This window comes from Drosophila navojoa, chromosome 2 (assembly GCF_054131105.1).
Source record: "Drosophila navojoa isolate 15081-1374.11 chromosome 2, UAZ_NAV_1.0, whole genome shotgun sequence".
In the NCBI taxonomy this organism is placed as follows: Eukaryota; Metazoa; Arthropoda; class Insecta; order Diptera; family Drosophilidae; genus Drosophila; species Drosophila navojoa.
The window spans coordinates 29,728,819-29,756,168 of record NC_142890.1 but is presented as its reverse complement, the minus strand read 5'-3'; the positions used below and the strand labels follow the sequence as shown (position 1 = coordinate 29,756,168).

Below are 27,350 nucleotides of genomic sequence, written 5' to 3'. Positions count from 1 at the left end.
GATAATCAAATTCAAACCAAAAGCTACAAATATCAATTCATTTCATTTTTATTACTTTCAATCTTATATAACAATGAATTATTAATTTTTAGCTTAGGACACAAATATTAATTCAAGTTTCAGATTGAGACTCTGACGCATGCGACGCCTTGGCATCAGCTATGCACATCTGTACAGTCTCTAAAAACTTTTGCGCAATTTCTTCTTTCTTAAATCGACAGGCAAGACGCTCCATTTCACCCTCACTAGATTCGGCATAGTTAAAGTTCGCCCAAATGAAGCTCTTCTTTTGTCCGTTCATGTACTCCATGCTGAATGACTCACCTATCTGCATGTTGAGTACCAGTTTGAAAATTTGCTCACGACGCATTAGCATACGACAAGTTTTCAAAGTTTTATGCTTTAAAATTTTTATCTCGCCCACTCCTATCAAAATGTTAATTAATCATTAATCAATAATTTCATTCTATATTTGCAAAACTTACCGCGCTCCTTCCACTCCTTGGTATCTGAAATGTATCGATATAATGTGGCGCGCTCGCCAAACAGTTTGTCCTCATCCTCTTCTCCAGTGGTCACCACAATTTCATTGGGTAGGGCTATGATGGGTTCGTAATGCGGATCGTAGTTATCGTCGTCATTATTGTTTTCGATACTGTTGTCTTGTGTGTCTGTTGGAGTTGATGTCTTGCACGGCGCTTTGAAGTTCTTAAAAGCATCTTGGTGTGTCAATCCAAAGAAGCCACCGGACTCCGACTTTTGAAAGCCAATCGGATTACTGGACCCCTTTGCTGCCAAACTTGCAAAATCGTCGCCTCCAGCTAATCCAGCGAAACAATCGACATTGCCTTTATCAGCTATTGTGGAGGCAGCAACTGCCTTCGGTCCAATAGATCCTGCAGCAATATTCTCTTTGTTGTCCTTTATCTGACTCTGGTTGCTTATCATGTCGGCAAATGACATGGTTTTATCTTTCGCTAGATTGCCAAACAAGGGGGTCACACTCGATCCGGCGCTGCTGCCAAACGCTCCGGATGAAACGTTACTGCTGGTGTTTGTTAAGTTGTTTTCTCCGAAAGGGCTGAAAGTTAGCTTGGGCGTTTCGCTTTGATTGCCTGCCTGTGATTGACCCCCAAATATCGAAGTTGTCTGATTATTAATCTTGTTATCCGAGCCACTGAAACCTCCAAAGATGGATTGCTGCGTCTTGCCTGCGGTACCTCCAAACAGCGATGCACTCTGCCCAAATATTTTATCTAAGAAAAAAAATTATTGAGATCAAAAGAGAATCGTGAAAACACATTTTGCTTCAGTGAAACATGAATTCAATTCATACCCGAATTGCCGAAAACGAAGCCACCTCCTACATCGGCCGCCTGCTTCGCATTCTGCTTGGATGACGCTGCTGAGGCTGTTGTGGAGTTAGCGGGGACAGCGTTGCTAAATCCTCCAAAACTACCCGATTTATCTGTAGTGTTGTTGGCCGATAGAGAACTGGCCTTAAGTAAGCCTCGACTGGCCAACGAAACACCTTCATGGACCTGAGGCTTGTCCTGTGCCTGGGGCGTGGGTAATTGCAAGGCGGGCAATGTGAGTGGCAGCGCTCTAATTTCCTCTTTGACCTTTTGCGGCTGCCCATAGTCAAACTTTTCTGGCTCGCAACCACGACAGCCGGCGCACGTCGACTCTGCAGTCAAAAACTCGCAGCTAAGCGACAGTTTTTTTGCAAGTAACTTGGTTTCATCGGAAACGACAGATTGTTTATCATTGGGATCACTAGGAGTGGCACTCGTTTGCGCCTCTTGTTGGGTTTCCTCCTCGGTAATGGGCTGGGCTGTGCCGTCAAGAGCACTCTTGACTGCCTTATGGAATGCCTGAGCAATGTCCGAGTTCTTAAAACGCAAAGCGAATCGTTCCAGCACAGACTCGCCCTCACTAAAGTCGTGCACAGCAAACATCCAGGATTTTTCATCTTTGGGCTTATAGATCACGCTAGAGTTGAGAACGTGGTTCAGACAGATCTTGAAGACTTGCTCTCGACGCATGACAACACGCAAATTATTGGTCTCCTTATGACGCAGTATTTTTACATTTCCCAAGCCTCGTTCTTTCCACTCGCCCTCTTCAGACAGACGATAAAGCTTGGCACGTTGAACATAGAGCAGATGCTCATCCTCCTCTCCGGTCTTCACATCAACCTAGAAGATTCGATTTTTATAACACAAATATTTTAATTGCTTATATTTTTCATTTATAAACAATATTACTTACCTTATCCGGTAGAGGAATAACGGGTGCAAAATATGTGTTGTTCTCCTCCTCTTCCACATTGCTTTCATCGTCGTTGCTTACATCGACGCCTCCCTCATTTTGTGTGAGACTCTTTGGCGGCTGCTGCGGTTGCTGTTGCTGCTGCTCCTGCTGCTGGGTCTTCGGCATTGAGAAACTAAATTTGTTGGCAGCCGAAGAACTGCTGTTTGAACCTGTCGTTGGCATAAAACTAAAACTGGCTGATTGAAAGATGCTGCCCTCGGTGGTCTTTTTCGGCAAAGCGGTAGAGTCTGTGGTGGATGAGCTGCTGGTTGACACTGGGGAACCAAAACCAAAAGTAAACTTGGTTGAAGGAGGTGGAAAGTTCGCAAGACCGCTTCCTTCAAGTTTGTTGCCTTTCTTTGGCACGCTGTCATCCTTCGGCGCCTCACAAGCCACACAGTACAACTGAGCTGCATCGTTTGAAGTATAGCAATCTTTACAACTCCAGCTGCCCGTCTTTGGCTTGAATGCATCGCCGAAGCCAAGCGTGTTGGGTGCTTCTGTCACAGGGGCCGCGGCCTTAATACTCGATGCGCCGTTACCAGAATTAGTAACGGAAGTGGGATTTGCAGTAGTTGCGGTTGTTGCGGTAGTCTCAACTGGATCCGCTGGGGGCTGCACCTTATCCACCGCAGGTTTCGCACCAAAGCTAAAGGTTGGTGTCACTGTGCTCTGGCCAAAGCCAAAAGAGAATTTTCCGGCACTACTACTTAAGTTGAGAGCCCCATTCTGTCCCAACCCCGATGGCTTTGGTGGGACAGTGTCGTCCTTGGGGCCTTCGCAAGCCACACAATAAAGTTTAGCAGCATCGTTAACGGTATAGCAGCCCTGACAGTTCCAGCTCCCGGCCTTCGGCTTGAAAGCATCCCCGAAGCCCTGAACTTTCGTTTCCGATTCCTTATTTGAATTTTTCTCAATCTGTTTGGTTTTATTGGGTTCTTCCTCTGACATAGCCGCCTGCGCCTTCAGTATTGTGTCGTAAAACTCTTTACACACGTCGGCGGTTTTGAATCTTACACATAACATCTCTGTGGTTGGCTCTTGCTCAGCATAATCCTGTCCCGCCCAGGTCAGGGCATTCTGTGAGTTCTTTGCATATTGGAATTTCGTGTCTGGTAGAATCCGCTGATTGCAGCACAATTTGAGCACCTGTTCGCGACGCATGAGCAAACGCACAACAGTCGGATCTGATTTCATTTGTAAGATCTTCATGTTGCCCAATCCACGCTCCTTCCACTCGTTGGTCGCCTTATCAAAGCGCAGCAACTTGGCGCGATGCTCGAATAGTACTAATTCATCCTCCTCGCCAGTGACGACTTCGACAAGCTCTGGCAACGGAATCACAGGCGCAAATTGTGCTGTCGGAACATACTCCTCGTCAGCCTCCGCGTCCGATGCGTTCGACCGATTTAAATTATTTTGCTGGGATTCCGCTGGGGTTTGTTGCTGATTTTGCTGGGGCTGTACTGTGGTTTTTTGCTGATTTTGTTGATTTGGCTGAGTTGCTTCCGATTTGCCGAAGAGGTTACTGCCAAAGTTAAAAGCGGTGGTAAAAGGTGTGTTGTTGTGACTTGTGGTGCTCGTGTCACCCACAGCCGAAACGCTGCCAAAGGACAGATTGGCAGCCGATGACTTAGTGCCCAGACTACCAAAGTTGAAATTGGCAAATGGCGACGTCGTCGCTGTAGTAGTGTTTGTTGAGCTTGGCACGTTGCCGAAGAGTGTCTTGGGCACTACGGAGTCGGGTTTGGGCTGAGTGCCACCCACTTTATTCGAGTCGGTTTGCTTGGGCACCGCATTCGTTGCGGGAGTGCTGGTCACAAAGCTGTTAACAGCGCTACTCTTGGCCAGACTCAACGCGGGCGGTATTACTTCCGCTTTGACTGTCTCCTTTGCCTCCTTAGCCGCCTTTTCGAAAGCCAACTTAAACTCTTTGGCGGTCTCAGGCAGCTTAAAGCGCACCAAAAACTTTTCCAACCTCAACTTTTCGTCCGCAAAATCGTTGGCTGCCCAGAGGAATGACTTCTCCTCCTTATCCTGCTCGGGTGTCGTAATGGTCATACCGGACGTAATTTTGTGATTCGCGCAAATCTTATGGGTCTGCTCACGACGCATCAGAATGCGGGTGCAACCGGTTGTTTGATTCTTTAAAATCTTGATGATACCAATACCGCGCTCCTTCCACTCTTTGTCAACGTGTCGGAACAGTTTGGCTCGATGACTGAACTCAACTATTTCATTCTCCTCACCAGTGCGCACTTCCACCTCATCTGGCAGCGGTATGATGCCTTGGAAATCTGGTCGCGGATCATAGTCAAGCTCAGCCGATGCATCTCCTCCACCAAAACTATTGTTTGCTTCATTACCAACGCTGTCGTTGCTTGCAGCAGCTTCCGCGGCCATTTCTCGTTGCTTCTCGGCTGCCGCCTGTGCGACCTGTGTCTTAAATGAGAATGTGGAGGCAGATAGTCCACTGAAAATGTTGCTCGATGTTTTATTGCCGAGATTAAAAGTAAAATCACTTCCGGCCAATACTGGTGGTTCTGTGGTCTGTACTAGACTTGGCTTAATGTGCTGCGGCGGTATGGTGACGCTAAGCGTGGGCTGAGCAGTGGCGACTGCTGTCTTGGGAAGCGGATCCGAGCTGGTGATGACTACATTGGCCGGTGGCTCCTTTTCCACGGGCTGATTATTAAGGGCGCGATTGAAAACAGTAGCAGGAGCTGGTACTGGAGCAGCGGATGTCGTGGTGACCGTGGTAACGGATGTGGACACAGAAGTAGCGGACAGATTTACTGGAGCGGGAGCTGGAGCTGGAGCTGCGGGCACAGATGCGGATATAGAAGTAATTACTCCAGTAGTAGACAGGGGAATTGATGTTGTCGCTGTCATGAGCTTCTGCTGCGCCAGAGGTAGCTGCACGGATGGCGGCAGTTGCTGAGTCGCCTGTCCAGCATTTTGTGGAACTTGAACGGAAGCTGGCCCAAACGGTGCAGACGCACTGTTGAAAAAGTTTGCTGTGGAGACTATGGGCACATTCGGCGCTGCTGGCGGCTGGCTGAACTGTGACTGCGGAGCTTGCGGAATCACTAAACTGGGTGGTGGCGGCGGCATTCCATAGTTCAAGCCATCAATAAACGGTGCTCCAGTCGGATTTTGATACATGTTTGGCGGCACTCCGAAATTGGTTGGTGGCCGTGGACCTGCATAAAAAGTAGATATAAGTGTATTCATTCTGTTGATTAAAACTTCAACTGAAATAGATAATCTGTTAACTGCCAAAGACAAATTTCGACTGTGTTCCTAAGCCATGTAAACTACTATAATGATTTAATTTTCTTTTTTTTTTAAGACAAATCTAAATCCTAACGTGACAAGTGCTTATAAGTAAATCTGTATATTTATTACCATGAATCTTACGGCTTTAAATAGATTTTTAAACTTACCATAGAAAGGCGGCGGCAGGTTGGTTGGCGCCGGAGGAGTTCTCATGAACTGAGCTTGGCTGGCAAAGTAGTTGTACATCTGATTCTGATTGAACATGGGACTGCCGTATGCTGCATTCGAATGCGGAACATTTCCAGCTGGCGGAAAAAATCGATCTTGGGCATTATGAGCTGGTGGCATAGTGTTCAGAAAATTCGTCTGGATCGCATCATCCAAGTTCAGGTATTCATCCAGACCCAGGGCAGCCGCAGCTGCCGCCGCGTCAGCCTCGCGGGTTTGCGTTTCATTTCCATTAATCTTGCACTTTTTGAGCAGCTCTTCAAGACTATCGAACTTGTCAGCTAAGGTTTTGACTTCCTGTCGCATGGCCTCCATTCCGTCACCTACATCGACCTTAAGCGTATCTAATTGCTTGCTGAGCTCTTTTATTGTATGCTCCAGCTGTAGAGTGGCTAGGTTCTGCGTCTCCGCTTGGCGCCTCGAGCGATTGAGGGAACGATTAAGGGCATTTGCAGCGCCGGTATAGAAATCATCCTCTGCATCCTCATATGCGCTGGAGTTGTTGTGATGTTCAGGTGAACAGTACTGCTCATCAGGCAAGGAAACCTTCAGTTCACGTTGCACCACAGAGTTCAACGGATGATCGGCAGCATTGACCAGCAGAGCCTTCGTTTCTCTCAGGCACTCTATGCGTCGCTCCTGAAAGTTTTGCCGCGCAACTCGGGAGGCGTGGCTGGACTCTGCCAGTTGACGATACGACTCTGCTTGCAGATATGTGGCCATTGGCAGCCGTAGACCACGTATATCCTTTACAAACTCTTGCAAGTTTCCCATCTTTATTGAGCGCCTGTTCAAATAGGAGAGCGCATCTTCAGCCAACGACTCGATCTGTGTCCATACGTTGCTTGCATTTGCATTTAAATACTTAAAGTATCTGTAAAACGGTTCCAGCTTATGCTCTTGGTGGCGTATCATCATGCTTATGGCCAGCTTGTAGAAGGCCTCGATTCGCTGTTCCAAATAGGAAGCATCTTCACGGCTGGCCAGCAGTTTGCCCAGCTGCAGCAGCATTATTATCTCAATGTGTGGCTCGTTCTGGCAGCGTATCACTTCTAGACCAAATTGGAGCTGATCTCGACTCTCAACGCGATCATTTATATTGACGTTGTCATGAATGCGCTGCATTACATTCCACCAGGAGTTCTGCTCCGTCGTTATCAACTCGTTGCGTCCAACAATGTTGGCAAAGGGAAACATGAACGGACGATCGGCCGCAATGCGATTGCCGACATGGGAACTATTGTAAGTCTCACGCTGCACCTCCAACTTGCGCTGTGCCTGAAGCACCGTAGCATATAGGAATATATCAACATCCACTTGGCAAAGAGTGTCCACGCTGCAGTTACTCAAATTCTTTCTACTGTCTCGCCGGAACGCTTTATAGAAGTAGACGCGCGGTGCCTCAGCTAAATTTTCAGCACTGAGCGCTAAGTAAACATGATGCTCGAGGGTTGGTGGAGCTAGCTGAAGTGCCAGCTGCTCGAACTCCTCGATCTCGGCCACGCAAGGCCACTCGTACAGTGGTTGCTGCAGGCGCTGATCCTGCACCAAATGCGACGACTTTTCCTTCAGCTTTGTTTCGGGGTGCGTGTACAACTGTTGATAGAGCTGTGAGCGCCACTGGCTGTCCACGCAACGCTGCCGCGCCGTCTCCAATAGCTCAGAGCTACTTGGCCAAAGGCCTTGCACTTGATTGACTGCATCATTTGGAGGAGTTTGCACACAACCATGCAACGTACGACCCAGCTGAGCACACCGAAAAGCGGCTTGATGCTGCCAGAGCTCCAGTAGCTTCTGTTGCACACTGCTACAGTGACGTTGCCAGTAAGAGGATTTCTCCTTAATTGAGTTCTGTTGATATCCAAGCAAGAGCAACGGCAGAGCCGCACGCACCGTGTTGAACCATTTGTTTTTGTTGCTTAACATTTCGCGCTTGAAGAGCACCGTTGCCGCGTGTAAAAGAAACTGTCCAGAGTAGTGTTCCAGGCAGCGCTGGTGCAGTTCATGGCCGCCGTTTATCGATAGCTGATCGGCAAGCAGACTAAACTTGTATACGTATTGATCTAGTTTGAAGAGCAGAGCGAGACTTTCTCCCAGACTGTTGTTGGTGTCGGACTGAAGGTTCAGCTGAAGGAGACGATCAATAGTGATGAGCAATAGCTGCCAGAACGACCAATCCTTCGTTGTATCCTTGGACTCGCTCTTGAGCAACACCATCCAAAGTGCATCGTACCACTCGATCGATTGAGACTGAGCCGGCATTTCCATTTCCGTTTTGTACGCATACTTGAACGCTTCATCGATGCGTTTCTTCTCCAAGAATGTTTGTATCAAACGCAACTGCAACAAACTGTTATTCGGATTCGACATCAGCTCTTTTTTAATAACCAGTTCCATCGAATTATTCTGCTCGGCTGAATCCGCCGTGCTGGCCGTAGCGCGCATGCGTAGAGTGAGAAGGAGCTCGCTTTCCTGCAGATCTTCAACGTTGCTGGCCAGCTCTAACCAAAAGGTAGCCCGGTCCGGGCTGCAAAGGTTACTTTGTTCAATAAGTATTTTGCAACTTTCCTTTATCACGTCCGGCTGTTTCGGATTTAATTGAATAGATCGTTGGTAATGATCCAAAGCCTTTTGATAGTCCGGCTGCTTTTGTTGTTTGTAGCATCGGGCGATAAGCTTATGAGCGCCAGCATCGTCGTTGATCTTTAAAAACGCATTCAAGTGCTCAATAGCCTTTGAGTATTCTTGTATCTTGCTGTACAAGCGGCCAACCGCCCAACCCTTCATGTCGCGCTGTTATGATGGGAGTAAAGCAAAATGAACATAACCTCAATTAAAATTGTAATATGAACTATGTATATAATTGTTTTGATATTTTATTTAATATTAGTATTCGTTCTCGTTTATTTTGTATTTATATTTCAAATTAATAGTCACACAAATTTCCATTGTTATGGGCGGACATTCTTGCATAGCGGCTTCTTGACCTCACTTTAAGAGACGCCGACAGCCAAATGCTCATACATACATACATACATACGTATGCATGTCTACATATGTATGCATGCATGCGCATTAATGGCGGGCGCCTATTTCGCAAGCGTTGCTAAAAAAAATTTTGATCCAAGAATATTGATAATAATGCATGCAACTAACCTCTGAGCCAGGCGGCACCTTCGAAAACATCTTGTGGACATGCTCATCTACCTCTTTCCGAGTTGTAAACATTTTGGCTTATCCAATTATGTTAGTAGCTTGTATTATTCACTTTCTTGTGTGGAAAAATGTGCCTCGTTCTCGCTCGTCATATACTCAGCGACAAACCAAAGCAATTTTCTTATATTTTAAGAAAAGGATACTATATTTTTATGAGCTCGTTGTTTTACGTTGATGTAATGTTCCTGCTTGCTCTCATAACAAAAGTAACTTCATTTTTTAATGCGATCAGAACAGCAATTAATTACTTTTTAGCGCGCACGCAGCGCCGATTCGTGAAAATATGCTTATCAGATCAATCGGTATATCGATATAGGTCCAAACTTATCGTAATACGCTGAAATTGCTGATTAAACAAAATATTTATTTAATCTAGTTACACGTTGAATTATTGTATATAAAGTTTAACCAATTTCATCTGGGTGCATACAATATAATATTTCCTAAATTACAGTAAAGTATGACCACTGGTATGACTAAAGAAAATAAAACTTTAATCCTGTTCAATTAGAAACTATCGATTGGTTGGTTATTGACGATAGTGGTCAATGACCATATTTCGATAATTTTTCACTTGGCTTGCTTTGTTTGTTTGTGTGCGTGTATATATGTGTGTGAATAAATTGTGCACGATAATTTGTAAATATAAAGGTTGAAACATTTAAAAGCCACGACAAAGCAATTTTCAACTGATATATAAATACATTTGCTAAGAACGTTATAAAACACGTTGATATGCAAGTGTTACTGACTCCCGGAGGCAAGCAATTGATATAACAGTTTGGGAGGCATTGCCATTTTGTGCCGAATTTAAGAGCAGCGCTCTCCACAGTTTTAGACGCTTCATAGAGTGCCGATATAAATTGCTTATTTACAATAAATCGATAAGTGTGCGTAAGCGCAGCCAACTTAACAGAAAAATGTAGCTACGAAGAAGTAGAAAAATCGTATATGAACAAGGAGGAAAAGTTGAAAATAAACAGAAATACATACCGATTGCACGAAAAGGAAGTTGTTCAAAAGTTCAAATCTCGTAGAAAAGAGCTGTTAATTAACCGAGAGCCCGTTTAAATCGACATACACACGCGTACGTAATTGCATCAGAATGCCTGATTCCGGTGACTGCAGCGATGCAGAGATGAATCAGCCGTCGTGCAGCAGGAAGGCTGAACAGAGTAACGATCGCGAAAAAAGAAAAAGTCGTGTAATTATGCGAATAGAATTTAAGGATTCGGATGACACGGACTCGGATGGTTCGTGCTCCGATTCAAGCAATGACAATGATGCCCCCGCTTCTGCTTCTGTGAGTGTGGGTGTGGGTGTTGACCTTGGTACGCGGCTACCAGGCGCGTCAGCTTCCCCACCCTGCCGGAGTACCCGCAGTCAACATGTGAATCGCGATGGTAACGTAACTGGAGCCTCACACACATCTGGTCGCCAGCTCCGAAGACGTGTAGACACAAAACGTCTTCTCTCAGACAGCGATCCAGACAGCAATAGTGAGGTAAAACATTTTTCACGTGTAAAGCATGTAATAAATACAAATGGCCAGCTGTACATTTAATTTAAAGATGTGGCATACGCCATGTCTGTGGAAACAGTCGGAAATGGGTGAATAGGGATTAAATTTCTTCTGAGAAATGGAAATATCTGTTTATTTGATATGCTTTACCTTGATAGTTTCAAGTTCTTACATGGTTATTAACATTTATAAATTTACATTTGCCTCAGGTTGACGAACGTGTTGCCAGAAAGCGCGATCGTGGAAAGAAACGAAAGAAATTGATCATTTCTGACGATGATAGTGAGGATACAAATAGTATTGCCAATAATAACACCAGGACGGCTGCTCAGCGGGATCTCGATGGCAACAGCTCCGACAGCAGCAGCAATGAGCTCTTGGAGAAGTGTCCAATCTGCCTGCTGACGTTTCGTCAGCAAGAGATCGGCAGACCCGTAACATGCGAGCACTTGTTTTGTGCAACCTGCATCGAAGCATGGGCAAGCAATGTGCAGACCTGCCCCATAGACCGTCTGGCGTTTGATAGGATCGTTGTTCTAGATCATTGCGTGCGCCGTAACATTGTTCGGGAAGTGCGCGTGGATCTGAGCAAGTCCAAGAAGGAGCTGGTTTTGGACGATGAAGATGATGTTGCTGGCTCTGTGGCTAATGAGGACGATGTGACCAATTGCGAAATATGCAATAGTCCCGATCGTGAAGATATAATGCTTCTTTGCGACAGCTGCAACCAGGGTTATCATATGGACTGTTTGGACCCCCCTCTCTTTACAATACCTGTAGGCTCCTGGTACTGTGACAACTGCATAGATTCAAATGACGAAGATGAAGATGAGGACCTGGAGCTTGCTGAGGACCTGCATACTCTGTACGAAGACATTCGTGGAATGGGACTGCCAGAAACACGTTTGCGTGTGCGCCAAGTCCAACAGCCTCGTATTCTACGCACTCGCCAAAATGAGCGCATACGGGCAGCAGTCTTGCGGCATACGCAGCCAAACTCCTCGAGCCAGAGGCAGTCCAGAGGAGCAGCTCAAGTGGAAACCACAACAATGACGGAGACAACAACTCGACGCAGTCGGAATGTCACCACAACGAGAACCACACGCACCACAACAACAAGACGCAATGGCACGTCGCGACGACGGCGCAGCCGACGAACCCATCGCACCTACGTAGTGGAGTATGATCTCAATAACTTCGATGAGAAGTTCGCAGTGAAGACTAAGAAGAAGATCATACGGCGTCGACGCAGGCGGAAAGTAAGCCGCAAAGCCAATTCGCGAAATGTGCGAAAAAACGCCGAGGAGTCTTCGCGAATGTCGGCCAGCAAACGCTTAGCCGAACAACTAGGAGTCAAAATAGATGGAGCTCGTGGCTCCCATATAAGCGGAGGCAGTGCCTCGAGCTTCACGCTTTTTGGCAATCGTAACGACTTGGAGTACTTTTCCGATACGGATGAAGTGCGCGACGATTTGGGAGTAGATATCAATACTGAGCATTCCGCATCAACTGCGGTTCAGACATCAGTTCGAAATTCGAATATTGGGGCACCAAGGAATCGAAAAGCCCTTCTCCTAGGCAAAGCACGCATGGCAGCGCCGAGTCGCGGCTCGGCCACCAGCGATATCCTATCCAGTATAATGGAACTGCAGGATCGTTGGCACAGTGCATCTCGAAATCTGAGCGAAGTCCACATTAACGCGGACGGGAGTCTGAAACTGCCGGAGAGATCGGCGAGCAAACCAACTGATGCACAGCAGCCCAAGGAACATATCACTCAAGCTCCACTCTACCAGCGTGGTGGCGCCGGGCCCAATTTGGGCCGAGGTGGCGCAGGCAACTACAGAAATCGTTATAGCGGTGTCAACTCCCGCGGCAGCGGCGGAGGCGGTACCGGCGGTAGTGCAGTTGCTACCAATCAGTACGAGCAGCAGCACTCAACGGGCGGCATGTCGAATAACGGGGATAATTCGGGTGAAGAATCCAGTTATGGCAATCAGAGTTTCAATAGCAACAACAACCCCAACAGCGGCCTCAATAATTCGACGCCCAATACGAACTTTACGCCGTTCAACATTCGCTTTAATGCGGCCAATCAACAACAGCGCAATCAGAATCTGCAGCAATCACGCCAAGCGTCATTCTCCAGCGGGATGCGCATGCCCTTGTCGCCGGCTGTCGCTCCATCCACGAGTTTTACTCCCATGGTACCCCAGCCGCAGCCTCAGCCTCAACAGCAGCAGCAGCAGGGCCAACTCTTCAGCGGACTGCCCGCTCCCATTAATGCACCAGTCCTTGGTGCGCGTCTATCAATGCCGCCGGTGTTGACTGTGCCACCGCCGCCGGCACCCCCGCCCAGCTTGTCTTGGAATAGCTCGCTGTTTAAAATAAATCCGGATTATGTAAAGGAAACAAATGCTAAGAAGGGCGACGATGAGGACGACGACGACAACTGTCCGAACTTCTCAATTTACTCACAGGAATCGCAGGCAGTCGCCACAGATCTGTTTGCGCAGCCACAGAAAGCCGCAAAGAACTTGGATCAGGTATGAATTGGATTCGATTGTTTGAAATGTTTGAGAAATGGCCAAAATCTATGCGTCCAATTAGAAAATACTAACATAGAGCAATTAGATCGAAATTCTATATAGATTAGAAATAGTATTCGAATAGCAAGCAAACTCTTGACTATCCTTCCGTATGTATATATTTTGTATTATACGCTTAGCCCATTCAAAATGGGAAATCGTTTACTTGGGACTAGCGCACAGAAAGGAAGCGTGACAGTCCCAAGTAAATATATTCTTAATCAGAACGACAACCTCAACGGATATAGCCATTGCCATCTGTCCGTCCATATTTAATGTCGTAAACAACAAAACTCGGAAAATGTAAACCATATGTGTACACTGTTTTATACCATAAGCAGTATCGCTAACTCATTTTCATTTTCCATTATCAATTTTTTCTATAGTCATATCGGGAATGATTCATAATTTGACTTTGATTTTGAAGCGTGCCTTGTAGAGCGTTACAGCTACAGATCTAATATATTATTAGTAGATTCGTGACAGGAGAGTTTAAAATTTTGAATACGCTACTAGACACTTTTGCTTCTATAAAGATAGTTCATTTGCAAGACTCAATTACAATTACTGCAATCCAATCACAGTCGATACATTCCTAGGTGTGTGTGCGTTTGTAGTTTCTATTTTTGTTTAAAAGAAGTGTAGATTAAATTGGATTATCATCGCAGGTTTCGGGGAAGTGCCTAGTCGAGAGTCTTGATTATAACACTCTTTCTTTTTCTATATTATTCTCACCATTACAAGCCTTGACAATGTATAAATAGACGATTTCTATTCTTCTCGGCTTCGTATAGCAAAATCACTTTGATATGTACTAAATCAAGTTTATATACATATTATACATACATATGTTGGATATGCGGCCTTCCAAAATTTGTATACTCATTTTCTTCCATTGATCAAATGAGTCTGGAGCATTATCGTATTGCTAGCTAATGCAAAAGTTGTTGCAGCCTCAGTTTGCAGTCTGTCTATATGTAGCTCCCATTGAAGCCGTAATAATCATTGCATGCTAACCGTCATGTATTATATTTTCTCTCTTTCAATTTTATAATTATTTTACTTACTCAGGATGATGACAACATGAATGAAGATTTAGTACAATTAGATGATGATGAAGACATACCGTTGCCGCCAGAGCCCCAAGCAAGCGACGCAGCCGTCAGCGGCAGTGCAGATCACAATGCCGCGAGTGACCTGTATGAGCCCGAAAACCCGACAGACGAACCAGAAGAGGATGATAAGGAGAACGCAAAAATGTCAACAAAGAGCGATGATGTATGCAATGACAATGTGGAAGGCAGCAATGTGGATTCAGAGTTAAATGCAGTGGCCACCTCAGCTGTAAAGGAACCGGACAATGATGAAGAAACGAAGACCCACAGTACCCCAAGTCCCCTTATTAAGGATGGCCGCACGGTAGACCGGGGCAAAGGTGTGCTGGAGCTCTACGATGACAGCGACTGGGAGGAGTTGGATATTGATAAGCCGAAGGAGTTTGAGAAGGCGCTCAACGAAGAGGGGGCTGTGGCTGAAGCAGCAACTGCTAGGAAGAAGAAGAAAAACGAGGGCGACGCATCGCCGAAGTCTTCGAGCAGCGAATCAGACCAAGATCGATCCTATACGCCCTGCTTGGATGAAAAGCATATTGAGGAGGAGGTCGCCTTCACTAACCAAAGCGAAAAGTCGGAAATATCAGGCGAAGCCAAGAAGAGCAATACCAAAGCGTCTGAAGCTGTCGACGGCATGACGGCACACGATGAGCGTGTGGCCGGCATGGGCACAGAACTTATTTCCGAAGACGAAGAATTGACCAATGAGAACGAGCCAAAGCGGCGCAGTCGTAGTCGCAGTCGCCACCACAATGATAGCGATCACAAGGCTAGCAAATCCAAGCGCAGCAGTAAGCGCAGCAAGGAAACTTCTGAGACTTTCAAAAAAGTTGGCAAGCGCCGGAAGGACCGAAATTACCGTGGAGACAAACATCATCAGGATCGCACCCATTCCCGTCGCTCCCACTCGAATACATCACGCTCTGCCAGTCGCAGCGGCAGCAATCGCAGTCGCGATCACAGTCGGAGTCGCAGTCGCAGTCGCAGTCGCAGCCGTAGTCGTAGCCGTAGTCGTAGCCGAAGTCGCAGCCTTACTAGATCACCGCGCACCCGTAGGCGCCATACTCGGTCAAAGTCGTATTCACGATCAAGATCCCACTCGCTTAGTCCCAACGGTGGTCGTCATCGCTCTGGCTTTAGGAGTCGCGACAATGTTCGCGGATTTGGCCGTGGTCGTGGCGGAGCACGCTTCAGTTTTCGCAATCAGCAGTTCCAGCATAGACCCTACCAGCAGTCGCACCATCAAAGCCAATACCAACAGCAGCACCACCACCATCACCATCAGTACCAGACGCAGACGCAGACGCAGAGCCAGTATCCACTGCAGCCGAATTCTCAGCGGCCTAAGCGGCGCGAGCTGCCGCGCTACGATGTACGCAACGTTGTGAGCGCCTCCCGCCACCACCAGAAGGATCGCTATGGTCGGGACGCCACCCGATCTGGCAGAAGTCGATCCAATAGCTGCAATCGGCGACAGCACTCGCGTAGCTATTCACGAAGTAGCTCACGTACACGATCACGCACGCGCACAGTGTCACCGAAACGGTTTCGCAGTTTTAGTATTTCGCCGTCGCCGCCCTTGGGCATGGCCCGGCTTCAGCATGACCAGGACATGCGTCGCAGATCAGTGTCACCGAGCAGAAGGCGCTTCGAACGGTCGCCGTCTCATTCGCAGCCGCTGCAAGCGACGCACCGCAACAGTCCGCTGCAGCGGAGCAACAGCACAATGTCGCTGCGCTCCCGCTCCAATACGCCTGCGCGGATGAACGGCAACCGCAATGTGCAGGGCGGAGCGAAGAATTCACCGGGCTATTCGCCGCGCTACACGCAACGGCTCAGTCGTAGCCTATCAAAGAGTCCAAGGAAGAAGAAGAAAAAGAAGAGTGACAAGAAAAAGAAGGGCAAGAAACGACCCGCCAGCAGCAGTCCAGTGGGTCGACAGCGCCGCATTTCGCGGCAACGCGATCCGTTCGACGATGCTGACGATTTCCTTGCGCCCCAGCTGGGCAAGAAGTCCAAAAAATCGTCAACTGGGCTGCCGGCATTGCACTGGTCACCGTCTCCTACACCCAGCCTGTCCGCCGAACATCTGAGCTTTATGCACGATAGTGGGGCTGGGATTGGTGGTGAAAAGCCTGCTTCGTGGACGCCGCCGCTGGCTTCTCCACAAGCGAGTGGGGCGCACTATGCTGGAAATCCTCACCTCAGCATGACGCCAGTAATGGGAAAGAAAGTGAAGAGCAAGCGGGACAAGACAAAGAAGAAGAAGAAACCGCTGGAAAAGCAGCGCAAGGAGAAGAAACGCAAGCGGCATACCATGACACCTGAACCCCTGCCCTCCAAGGAAGTGTTCGCCTCGGGCAACAACATTCTGGTCAGCGTGAGCTTCAACAAGGAAGCCAGCAACACTTTGGCAGGATCAGCCCAGCAGCAAACTGTAGTAACATTGCCGCCCACCAGGGAGGAGTTCCTCGGAAGCCGCCGCATGTCCACAGACAGGGTAACCAACAGCAGTAGTGGCTTAACGAGCAAGAAGGCCAAGCGAAAGCGGAAGAAACTGGATGCCAAGCCTGTGGCTATCATCGACCTGGAGCGCTCGCCGTTCCAAGTTCACCAGGAGCCTGCCGATGTCATTGTGCTCACCGACAGCGAGGATGCAAATGATAGCCAAGCTCTGCGTCGCGATCGGCGTCGTAATAGCGTTGCCTCCGCAACCGATCACAGCATGATGCGAGAGAATGGGCAGCGTGAAAAGACGCCGTCGACGTGCTTGGAGACCATTTTGGAAACCTCATACGATAATCTGCCGCAGACGACTGGCCCGAAGACACCACCTGAGCCACATCTAGTGAAGTTCAACTTACCCGCCAAAAAGCAACACAAAGTGCGCAACAATCCGCTGCATGACGATGCCGACGATATACACTCTGCGGACGAGCTGGACACAGTCTGCTCGATGCGTGGGCCTATTGACGAGGAGCCCCAACAGCCACACGCCAACGAGGGCATGATTTCAGCGCAAAAGATTGGTCCGAATACGCCACCAGAGTCGGGACCGTGCTCTCCCGATGCATATGATCCTTTCGAGCCGACGAAGTCGCCCTCACTATCACCGCGCTCCCCAACACCCACGCCTGCCCAGAATCTAGAGCCAATGGCGTTGCAGGCTTCCACTGGCGGCAGCGGAAGCGTTTGCGGCGGTGGCGAGAAAAACGAATCGTGCAATCAGAAGCACAACAGCCACAATGAGGACATGGCGGACATAGGCACGCCGACTCTGTCGAATGCTAGCAATCCAACCTCGCAAGCGAATACGAGTGTCAGCATTAATCCAGTCGACCTGGTCATGGCGCTTATGAATAAGCCAAGCAACAGCATGCAACAGGAGATGGCCAACAAGTCCTGCGACGTTTCGTCGGCATCCTACCTGAACAGTACCACAATGAGCACTTCGATGGCGGTCTCTGGTGCCGACGAGAAGCTTGCCGATAACACAATCACAGTCCTGTCGAATGTCCTGCTCACAAGCAGCACCGTCGTGTCCTCATCGCAGCACATACCTGTTATTTCTAGTCCGCCGTCGACAGTAGCGAGGAAGCTAGGCACCCTGCCCAAAGCAGGCGGCAGTGCGGCTAGCACCAACAGTGGTGCAGCGAATCTGCCATCGGGCAGTGGCACAATACGCAACGGCAACACGGCAGGTGGAGGAGGCATGACCAATGTGCTGGATGACTCTTTCAACATGGAAATCGAGAGTCCATACTCGCCAGGCTCGGCAGACTATGAGGATCTATTCGAGCCCCCGCCAGAAGGTGGCAACGCCATCGGCTCCAATCGACGTTCGAAGAACAGTGCACCCGCAGGAGGCAAAGCGGAGATATTTGACAATCTCTTTGGAAGCAGCTCCCCGGTGGGCCAGCATCGAATGTCATCGCGGTACAATAACGCGAGCGGAAGGAAACAACAACGTGCAAATAACAAAAATGAACGCAAATCAAAAGTCAAAGGTGGGTTCACTATATAATATGTCTGTTATCAATAATAACATATGTTATTATAATATGTTATTAGCAGACCCGCAGCCGCCTTTCGCCAGTTTCATATTTTTATAATGCCCAGATACCTTATTGTTAACGGCCTAAGCCCAAAATATTTAGCTTTCAGACCATCCTTAAAATATAAAAGTTGACTATAGCTTGGATGGAATCAACTAGAATACAGACTTCCTAGTTTTTCTTGTAATGTATAATGATTTGATTAGAGAATAGCAAAGATGATTTCCTAGCTTTTCCTTGAATATCATATATTCATAATTTAATTGAAGAGAATTTAGTTTATGCTAAACTAAATTTAAAAGAAATTTTGATTTGTTGCCATTTTCAAACAATTATTTCAAGCGATTATCCAATAAGATTTGATTTATTAATATTTAATTTCTTATGGTTTCAGGAAACAAATTGGTTGAGGAGCATGGAAAAGTGTATGACGATGTACCCAGCTCCGCAGTGGACTTACAAGTCAAGGATAGGGTAAGTGAAGATTATGATTATAAAATATTGAAATGAACCTAGCTCAACAATATTTTGCAGTTTATACGTAAGCTAAACCGCCAGGAACGTGTTGTTGAGGAGGTCAAATTGGTACTGAAACCCCACTTCAACAAGAAAGTAATCACAAAAGAAGATTACAAGGATATCATGCGACGCGCTGTACCAAAAGTATGTGGCTAATGCAGATCAATGCAATGCAAGAATTCGACAACAATGTAATATTATTCTAAACATTTCTAGATTTGTCACAGTCGCTCTGGTGAAATCAATCCCCATAAAATCAAAAACTTGATCGATGCATATGTAAAGAAATTCCGCGCTAAGCACAAGAAGTTGAGTCTGCTAAATACCGGGCAGGTAAGCAGCGCTGTCAAGTGTGCTGCCTACTTAAAAAAGCTATAAGCACCTGTAGGGAGAGGAACTGGTATGGATTGTCGATTAAATTGACAAATGTTTGTTTACTTTAACTGAATATGATTTGCCTTCGCAGCGTTTTCTTCACAAACCATAAAGTTATGTTCAGCGGCCGCATGCATTCCTACGCCTCCATTAATCACGATCGCCGCCCGTAAGCGCAAATACATAAATTGTCATTGCTATTGAACTTTAGTTGTTAAGTCAGTTTTAGGTTATACCACGAATGATTTTAGAGATTAAGCCAATGCAGAAGTGAAAATATATATTAAGCAGTAAACTCGTCTACTTTGTGTTTTTGATTGCACTAGACTCCAGACTCACTTAAATAAAACAAATTTGATTGATTAATTATTTTATTCATATGACTTTATAATGAGTAATACTGCTTTGCTTTAACAAAAGCTGTAAGTAAATCAAAGAAAGCAGTCGGGTAAAACAAAAATGTTTTATCCCCCCTCTCTTATGAGTTAATTTATTAAATTTATATATGTTATTAAATTTCGGGATCATTAAGATAGACTCCCAATTATTCTGAATTAAATTAGAGCTAGTTATTAAATGCAAATTCTCTATTCAGGCAGATATAGGCGTATTTTATTTGCAACAGGAAAATTATATGTATGTATATTGTTGAAGAAACAAATGTAATTGTATATTCAGCGAAAAATAATTGTATATTGTATTTTGAGTTAATCTGTAATCAAATACCTAACTTTGAATAGTTTACCAATCATAATTTTTAAATAAAGAGTGCATACCTAACGTAACGTCAAATCAACAGAAATCATTCAATGGTGTACATACTCTCATTAACTATCTTCAAGATACCAAAAATAATCGGTTATGATTTAGCCTCAAATGATAATAAAATCTGAAAACATTGATTCTGTCGCTTCTGTTCAATCGAAAATAAACAATATCCGCTGAGTTTCAAAGATTATTATGACTGTTCAATATGCTGGGAATCGATATGAATAAATAATATTTGGCTATAGTTGTATGTATGTATGTGTATAAGATTAGATAAGCGCTGATTCTGGTCATAAGGATCGCGTTGTGCGATTATGTTATATGGTCGTCTGAAATTTTTTACCAAAATCCAGATGATTTTCCTCCAGGCGGATTCTTTACTTTAATGCAAGATCGAACGCCGGATTTGTCCAATTCCTCTGAAAGAAGAAATATATCCGAATAAAACAAAATAAGTCCATAATATTTGGGCCAACTCACCGCTAATCGAAAAAGAGGACTCCTGCATGTCTCTCTTGCCATCCACTCGACCGCGCACCGAAGGTGTGCTGCAAGGGGAGTGTCCTGTCATAATTGGCAGATTCTCAGCAACCAGAGCAGACATTGTCTTCTCTTCTGGAATTAGTATATCCAATTCAGCAAACTTCTTGGCCAGATTGCCATTTTGATTTTCTTCGGGATGCTCTTCAGGCACGTGCACTTTCTCCTTAACAATGTCATAAACATATGGCGGGCGCACCGCCATCGGTATAAAACGTCCATATCCTTCTGCAACGCGAACTGCTCCATTCTCGGCGCACACTCGACCGCGCACTAACACATATTCAGCGACTCCATGTACAGTCATGCCCTCGAAAATATTATAATCACAAGCATGGTAATGGCTGTCTTTGGAAATGGTTCGTGTGCCCTGTGGATTCCATATGACAATGTCTGCATCCGAGCCAACAGCTACGCAAATAATCAAATCATATGAGTATTTCTTTGCAAACATACATGAATCTGTGTATATAGAAGTATATCTGGAGCTACCCACCAATTCGTCCCTTTTGCGGATAGATATTAAAGATTTTTGCAGCATTAGTGCTGGTGACAGCGACAAATCTGCAGGGATCGAGGACGCCCTGATGCACTCCCTTCTCCCACACCACCGACATTCGATCCTCCACCCCGTTGACGCCATTTGGGATTTTAGTGAAGTCTGATAAGCCGAGTTCTTTTTGCTTTTTATTGAAAGTACAGTTGTCACTGCCTGTTACCTGTAAATCATCACTGTCAAATGGGAATCGTTAATTACTTGAGGCTGGATTCGGGTCAATAAATTACTTACTATGCCAAGGATTTCATCAGCTGCCTTGGCGTTTCGGCAGACATGCGAATAGGCGGACTGGTAATAAAATAAACCCGCTCCGCTTTGCCAACGCTGCTCATACTGCGGCCTATGGAGCTGGCGAGAGTTTCCCCGAACACTGAATAGCCGCTACGGCGGGCGCGTCCAATGAGTTCGGCGGAGGACTTGCTTGTGACACCAGCGACGTATAGGGGTGTTTTCATCTAGGCAGATTTTAATTTGTATATAGAATAGTTGATATAGCTTAATCGGTGTTGTTAAGGATTTATATTGCAATGGGGTTTTGAAGTAGTATGAGATCAAATTCGGTAAATGGGCGTTAAGTCTGTTCGACAATCCAGTATCTATATTACTTACTTCGCCAGAAGCTTGATCAGGAACTCGATCGTCTTCGTATAGTTACTGGACCCAAGGATTGGTCTAGCCAGTTACTTGATATTAGTGCTGGCACCGATTCTCGAATCTCTCGAATCGTGTGTCACAATAGTACATTTAGCAGACAATCAAACTTTATATATTTTGTGAAAGTGCAGCAACATCAGGGGTTATATTATTGGAGTTATATCAAGTGCCACAAACCGCATACATTCTTATTTATGTACAAGGGTGCATCATACATAATGGAAATAATAGTAAATTAAAAAAGTAAATCATCAATTAAAGAAATATATTTATGTACATTTTATTGTGTATTGTAACATTTCCCCAAGTTCCACGAGCATTTTTTTTATACAATTTTCAACTAAGTTTATTTAGCTTTTTTTTTCTTTGTCAAAGAAAATACTTACCTGGTGGGCTAAAATGCAGGCGCGGTGTACAGCCTCGGCTTCAACTTCCTCTTGGCGCGAAAGCTCGTGCGCCTCAGGGCCACAGTTACCATCGGCTAACAGGCTCTTTGTGTTCTTGGCTATGATATCACCATTTTCAGCATGGACCTTATAAAAAAAATAATTCTTATAGAAATCATACATAGAGCTGAGGCCAACCAGTAAAAGTTACCAATGCAATTCCATTAAGAAATCGAATTCTTTCGAAAACATCCAAGAGCTCAGCATCGCCTAACATGTAGAGGCCTTTGTAGGCCATATACATTTTAAAGGAATTCACACCCAGCTCTTTGCACAGAATGCCGATCTCCTCGGAAACCGATTTCGACCACCAAGTTATGCCCACATGCAGGGCATAGTCACAACACACCTTCGGGTCCGCCCAGGCTCGCCAGTTGTCATAGGCTTCCACCAGAGACTCGTGTTTTTTGGGCAGAACACAATCAACTAATTTCGGTAAAAATTGTAATTATTATTAACTATTTACTCGAACAAATGAAGTGTTGCCTACTTATCATCGTGGTGCCACCAGCCACAGCCGCTTTGGTTCCGCGATAAAAGCTGCCAAAAATAAATTATATTAAAACTAACTTTAAGGAATTTAAGAAGTGAATACATACTCGTCCACGGATACATGATCTCCCATGGGACATTGCATATGTGTGTGAGGATCAATGCCTCCCGGAATAATCATTCGTCCTGCAGCATCGATAACGCGCACACCTCCGGGAATGGTTATGTCGGTAGCGGGCCCAACAAATCTGCAGAAGTCCAATAAAGTTCATTATAGCATACATTTTTGAACAGATTTCTTTTTGTTCATACTTAATGACTCCATCCTCGATGTAGACGTCCGCCTTGAAACTTTTGTCATGATTGACGATTTCGCCGTTTTTAATATAAATACGATTTTGAGCACTTTGTAAGTGTATGGGCACCTTTTTAACTGGCTTTGGGCTGCCGGACATGATTCTGGAATTAAGACATTGCAAAATGCCATCATTATATGGGATTTCAATTCGTGCACATAGCGTATCAATGCGCTCAAACTAGTTAGTTCAATCGAGTACTATGTTTGGGTAATGGGAGCACGCGAGCGAGCATTGACCTTTATTTGTTTTTTTTTCTTGATGTTGGTTATGCTTTCTGCGTTTTGTGTGAAAAAAAAGAAAACATATTGTAGCGAATCACGATACATCTTGCACATTCAAATGTTACAAAAAAGCATATACGTTATATGTACATATGTATGTAATACATATGTATGTTTGTATACTTAAGTGATATTAAATGCTTTTTAGGTATGACATATATATTTGATGAAGTACAATTGTATGTCTGTATGTACAATATATGACAAACAAAACGATTTTTTCAAATAATTGAGTCACCATCATCATCATCAACATTGTCGGTCTGTCATTTAGCATATACATATGTAAATTATTTGAATAGACAGCAATACTAACACCCTTTTTCCGCAAAGTAAGAATGTACATGCACACACATACATACAATGCTACTTACTAACGGTAATATAGTTTTCTGTATTTGTTGAATCGATAAAATAACCCGCTTACAGCAACATTTTTATATGTACAACACAAAATCAATTCACGCGCATGGGTATACAAATAGAAATATATTTTACAATTGAAATTTACATTTTTGTATATATCATATATATTTTTGTATCATATGTATGAATATAAAAATTTAGTTAAAAACACTTAAACCGTATATGTACATTCACGAATATTAATTTCTATATGTACATATGATAAATGCGAACAGGTCGGTTAATAATTGCGTTTAGCAATTTGTAATTTCTTTTGCCGATAATAATATAAAATTCGACATATAAGTAAATGCATTTAATTACCAATTTAATTCAATATTTTATGATACGTGACCGTTGAAGCTCCAAGAAATTTAATGTTGAAAACCAACAAGTACACACCCAATTTTTGCAGAAAAAATCTGATGAACACACGTATCGATTATTGTTATCGATGTTCCGATGGTTTCGGTGTGCCCGTTCTTTTCAATTTATCTCTTTTTATGTATACATACATATGTGCAAATGCCCCGATAGAATTCAAAATGCAAGAGTAACGTAAATATATACAAGAAATAATATATATGTCAATAAATATGTATATATGTATATATTCTTATGTAAAATTAATCATTATAAACTAAAATGTGTATTTGAAATTGGTAAGTTGGCGACTGACTTGAAATTTAAAAATTATAACCGAAAGGGATTCGAGCATTTAATATAAAATCCTTCATTATACTATCTTCATTCAAAATAATCTATATACATATATAAAAGAGAGTTGTGAAAAGTGTTCCTACACTTATAACTCGAAATCTGGCGGACCCATGATGCAATTAGGCAACGGAATATCGCGAGTCAATTATTTGACGACGAATGAGAAATCGCCCGAGAAAGGCGCCGCGTTAGTACCCAGAAAAGAAGGACCTTAATTCGTGCTTCTCAAAGAGAGGCAGCCCGTGAAACTGGTTCAAGGATTGATTTGAACCGAACAGCGCTTCGATATGATTGCACCATTGACTACAGCTTGCATCGTTTAGTTTGCATTGGTCCAATGGACGTTGTTTGCCAGCATTGTGGCGCATTGAAGTTTGCTTGTGAAACGCCCGGTTTGTGCTGCCTTAGTGGTAAAGTGACATTGCCATTAGTGGTCCCGCCACCAGAGCCATTGTGTTCCCGGCTTTATGGCAAAACACTAGAATCACGACATTTTCTAGCGAACACTCAAAAATACAATGCCTGTTTCCAAATGACTTCATTTGGGGCGGAAATAATTGGAGACGGATATAATCCGACATTTAAGGTAATTTACGTTAATTTTATTTTATACGACTGTAAAAAAACAAAAAAAAATGGAATAATGAAGTTTGTTAGATTTCTGTAAAAAGTGTTTGTAAATCTATAACATAACTATGGTTTTGAATTTAAAGATTCAAGGCCAGATTTGCCATCGCATCGGATCATTGCAACCTATTGTTGGCAAACCATCCGCATTATTTGGTCTTGCACCTGACCAAAAAACAAAGAATGTCGTTTTCCACAAGGTGCTTGAATGAAAATCCGATTAATAAATTAATCAGAGTGTATCTTAACCTGAACAACATAGCTTTCAACAGTTTTTTACTTAGAAATAATGGATAGGGCAATGCAACGTTTGCCGGGCCAGCTAGTATATTATATTAATTGTATAAGAATTCGTGAACTGATGTAGATTAAACCCCAAACTTAGCATGTCACATTTCAATATTTATAATTTATACCGAAAACATGCATCAAATATTTTTATTTTAAAGGTCTCTCTATTACTTAATTTAATACTCCAAGTAGACGTTTTGATTCGGACCAGTTCAGTTACAAATTAGTTTACTGTATTAATTAGACTGGGATTTTGATTTTGTTTTCGGTAATCTCTTAACCTAGGTACACACGATGCAAACAAGTTGCAGCAATCCAATTTGCACGTTTGAACACGAGTGCAAACATTTTGCTGCAAACAAAAAATTTGCAATAACTGTTTGTGGCTTGTTTTGCTTGTCGTCTGAATACAAAATTTTACCGATAGCTTGGTTGCGTCAGTTGCTTGCTTGTTTGCATGTGCTGTTTGCTTTCATTCGCAATATTGCCGCAAGCACAGCAACATGTGGGATCGCGAGAAAACGATTGAGTTAATTGCATTGTACGAGGATTTCTCAGTTTTATGGGATGTTTCGTCAGCAGACTGCTCGAATAGGAGATACCCTGAACCCTCCAAGCTGATATTCTTATCATTCTGCACTACTTTTATGCACGCACACATACATACACATGCATCCACCCTCACGCGCCCGCGCTCTGCTAACTGCGCAGTAAGCAGCGACTGCGCTTGGGCTGCGCTGCAGTGTGGGCAATAGTATGAGAATTTACTTGGTGAATAACTTCTTTTGTAAATACACGATCTTAATGAAATTTTCAGGGCGTAATTATATGGTCAAAATGTGTGTACACTCCAAAGTACAAGTCTCTAGTACTTACAAATTGGGGACGAAGGGGGCGTGGTATCCAAAATCTGTTGATTACAAAATGTTTGTATTCATCATATGTATATACACAGTAAATCTGAAGTCTCCACGTCTAATAGTACTCCGATGAGGCTCAAAAAACAAAATCAATTTTTCGATTATTCTCGATAAAAAAGTGATCGGATGAGTTATCGAAAAAATAAAGCAAACTCGTACTGCGTATGGTATACACGAATATGCACACAAAATTTCAGCTCTCTAGCTCTAATATCTTCTGAGATCTCGGCGTTCATACGGACGGACGGACAGACGGACAGGGCTATATCGACTCAGCTCTTCGTGCTGATCAAGAATATATATACTTTGTGGGGTCTGCGATGATTCCTTCTGCCTGTTACATACTTTTACACAAAACCATTATACCCTGATTTCCCATTTTCAATGGGTTATTATGCTGCAAATTGTTTGCATCGTGTGTACCTAGCTTTAGTGACTACATAATTCTTGCCTTTAGCCACGGAATTCGCCTTGTCTGATGCCACTTACTTACCGTTAAAACGAACTCTTATTGCATTTATAGTTAGCATGAAGCAGGGATTTTAGTTATACGTCATAAACGCCTCTATTATATTAGTTTAATTCTTACCCACAATCACATCATTAAAAATTCGATTTGGTATATTATATATGTATGTATATTAATTAAATAATTAAATTAAGTTTGAGGGACATACATTTACATCCTAGCAAAATTATACACTAATAACTACAAGTAAATATATCGATATCGAGATGTTGAGTCATATTTGTGTTTTGGAAAACAACTACATAAATTAACGTATATCTTTAGGGCTTCAACTGATACTTGTATTCCTGTTGATCGACATGACGTAAGTATAAGGGGTTTACTAATTGCCCAGTCTACTTGACTTGAATTTCTCTTTTAAACAGCAGTCCATTTTTTAATATTGCCATGTATACTATAGCTTTAATCGCTTACAGCTTACAACATTTCGCACATGGTCAAATTGAAGTGCTCAACGATTCTGCAATATTTTTTTTTCTTTCGTTTTGTTTTTTATTGAATTAGCGCCTTCTTGATATAAAGCGAGTTAGTTAATTTTCGTGATTCTTTCTG

At 44.2% G+C, this 27,350-nt stretch overlaps 3 protein-coding genes across 3 annotated transcripts; 1 reads left to right on the top strand and 2 right to left on the bottom strand.

Moving 5' to 3' along the window:
• Nucleotides 1-30: 30 nt before the first annotated feature.
• On the bottom strand, nucleotides 31-9,351 carry Nup358 (nucleoporin 358). The gene is made up of 6 exons (XM_030384982.2): nucleotides 8,977-9,351; nucleotides 5,760-8,613; nucleotides 2,272-5,516; nucleotides 1,337-2,198; nucleotides 486-1,256; nucleotides 31-426 (listed from the first exon to the last, which is right to left on the bottom strand). Exons 1-6 carry the CDS (start codon nucleotides 9,046-9,048, stop codon nucleotides 113-115), a joined length of 8,118 nt encoding a protein of 2,705 aa, XP_030240842.1. The 5' UTR covers nucleotides 9,049-9,351; the 3' UTR covers nucleotides 31-112.
• Nucleotides 9,352-9,589: 238 nt separating this feature from the next.
• On the top strand, nucleotides 9,590-19,510 carry LOC108651976 (uncharacterized). The gene is made up of 7 exons (XM_089264253.1): nucleotides 9,590-10,540; nucleotides 10,768-13,104; nucleotides 14,218-18,265; nucleotides 18,708-18,787; nucleotides 18,848-18,976; nucleotides 19,049-19,232; nucleotides 19,299-19,510. Exons 1-6 carry the CDS (start codon nucleotides 10,142-10,144, stop codon nucleotides 19,208-19,210), a joined length of 7,155 nt encoding a protein of 2,384 aa, XP_089120379.1. The 5' UTR covers nucleotides 9,590-10,141; the 3' UTR covers nucleotides 19,211-19,232; nucleotides 19,299-19,510.
• A 287-nt stretch (nucleotides 19,511-19,797) lies between these two features.
• LOC108659044 (dihydropyrimidinase CRMP) lies at nucleotides 19,798-24,192 on the bottom strand. Its single transcript, XM_030384977.2, has 10 exons — nucleotides 24,036-24,192; nucleotides 22,979-23,125; nucleotides 22,774-22,914; nucleotides 22,665-22,714; nucleotides 22,326-22,600; nucleotides 22,115-22,261; nucleotides 21,306-21,529; nucleotides 21,012-21,247; nucleotides 20,456-20,926; nucleotides 19,798-20,394 (listed from the first exon to the last, which is right to left on the bottom strand). Exons 2-10 carry the CDS (start codon nucleotides 23,119-23,121, stop codon nucleotides 20,315-20,317), a joined length of 1,767 nt encoding a protein of 588 aa, XP_030240837.1. The 5' UTR covers nucleotides 23,122-23,125; nucleotides 24,036-24,192; the 3' UTR covers nucleotides 19,798-20,314.
• Nucleotides 24,193-27,350: the final 3,158 nt, after the last annotated feature.

What these genes read in the sequence shown, in the direction of transcription:
- Nup358 (XM_030384982.2), bottom strand. Translation starts at nt 9,048, where the DNA reads ATGTTTACAACTCGGAAAGAGGTAGATGAGCATGTCCACAAGATGTTT. An exon ending in CCTGCCGCCGCCTTTCTATG is followed by an intron (nt 5,517 to 5,759) that starts GTAAGTTTAAAA and finishes CTTTTTATGCAG; the next exon opens with GTCCACGGCCACCAACCAAT. An exon ending in TTATTCCTCTACCGGATAAG is followed by an intron (nt 2,199 to 2,271) that starts GTAAGTAATATT and finishes CGAATCTTCTAG; the next exon opens with GTTGATGTGAAGACCGGAGA.
- LOC108651976 (XM_089264253.1), top strand. Translation starts at nt 10,142, where the DNA reads ATGCCTGATTCCGGTGACTGCAGCGATGCAGAGATGAATCAGCCGTCG. An exon ending in ATCCAGACAGCAATAGTGAG is followed by an intron (nt 10,541 to 10,767) that starts GTAAAACATTTT and finishes CATTTGCCTCAG; the next exon opens with GTTGACGAACGTGTTGCCAG. An exon ending in ACGCAAATCAAAAGTCAAAG is followed by an intron (nt 18,266 to 18,707) that starts GTGGGTTCACTA and finishes TTATGGTTTCAG; the next exon opens with GAAACAAATTGGTTGAGGAG.
- LOC108659044 (XM_030384977.2), bottom strand. Translation starts at nt 23,121, where the DNA reads ATGTCCGGCAGCCCAAAGCCAGTTAAAAAGGTGCCCATACACTTACAA. An exon ending in GATCATGTATCCGTGGACGA is followed by an intron (nt 22,715 to 22,773) that starts GTATGTATTCAC and finishes TATTTTTGGCAG; the next exon opens with CTTTTATCGCGGAACCAAAG. An exon ending in CCTGCATTTTAGCCCACCAG is followed by an intron (nt 21,530 to 22,114) that starts GTAAGTATTTTC and finishes AAATCTGCCTAG; the next exon opens with ATGAAAACACCCCTATACGT.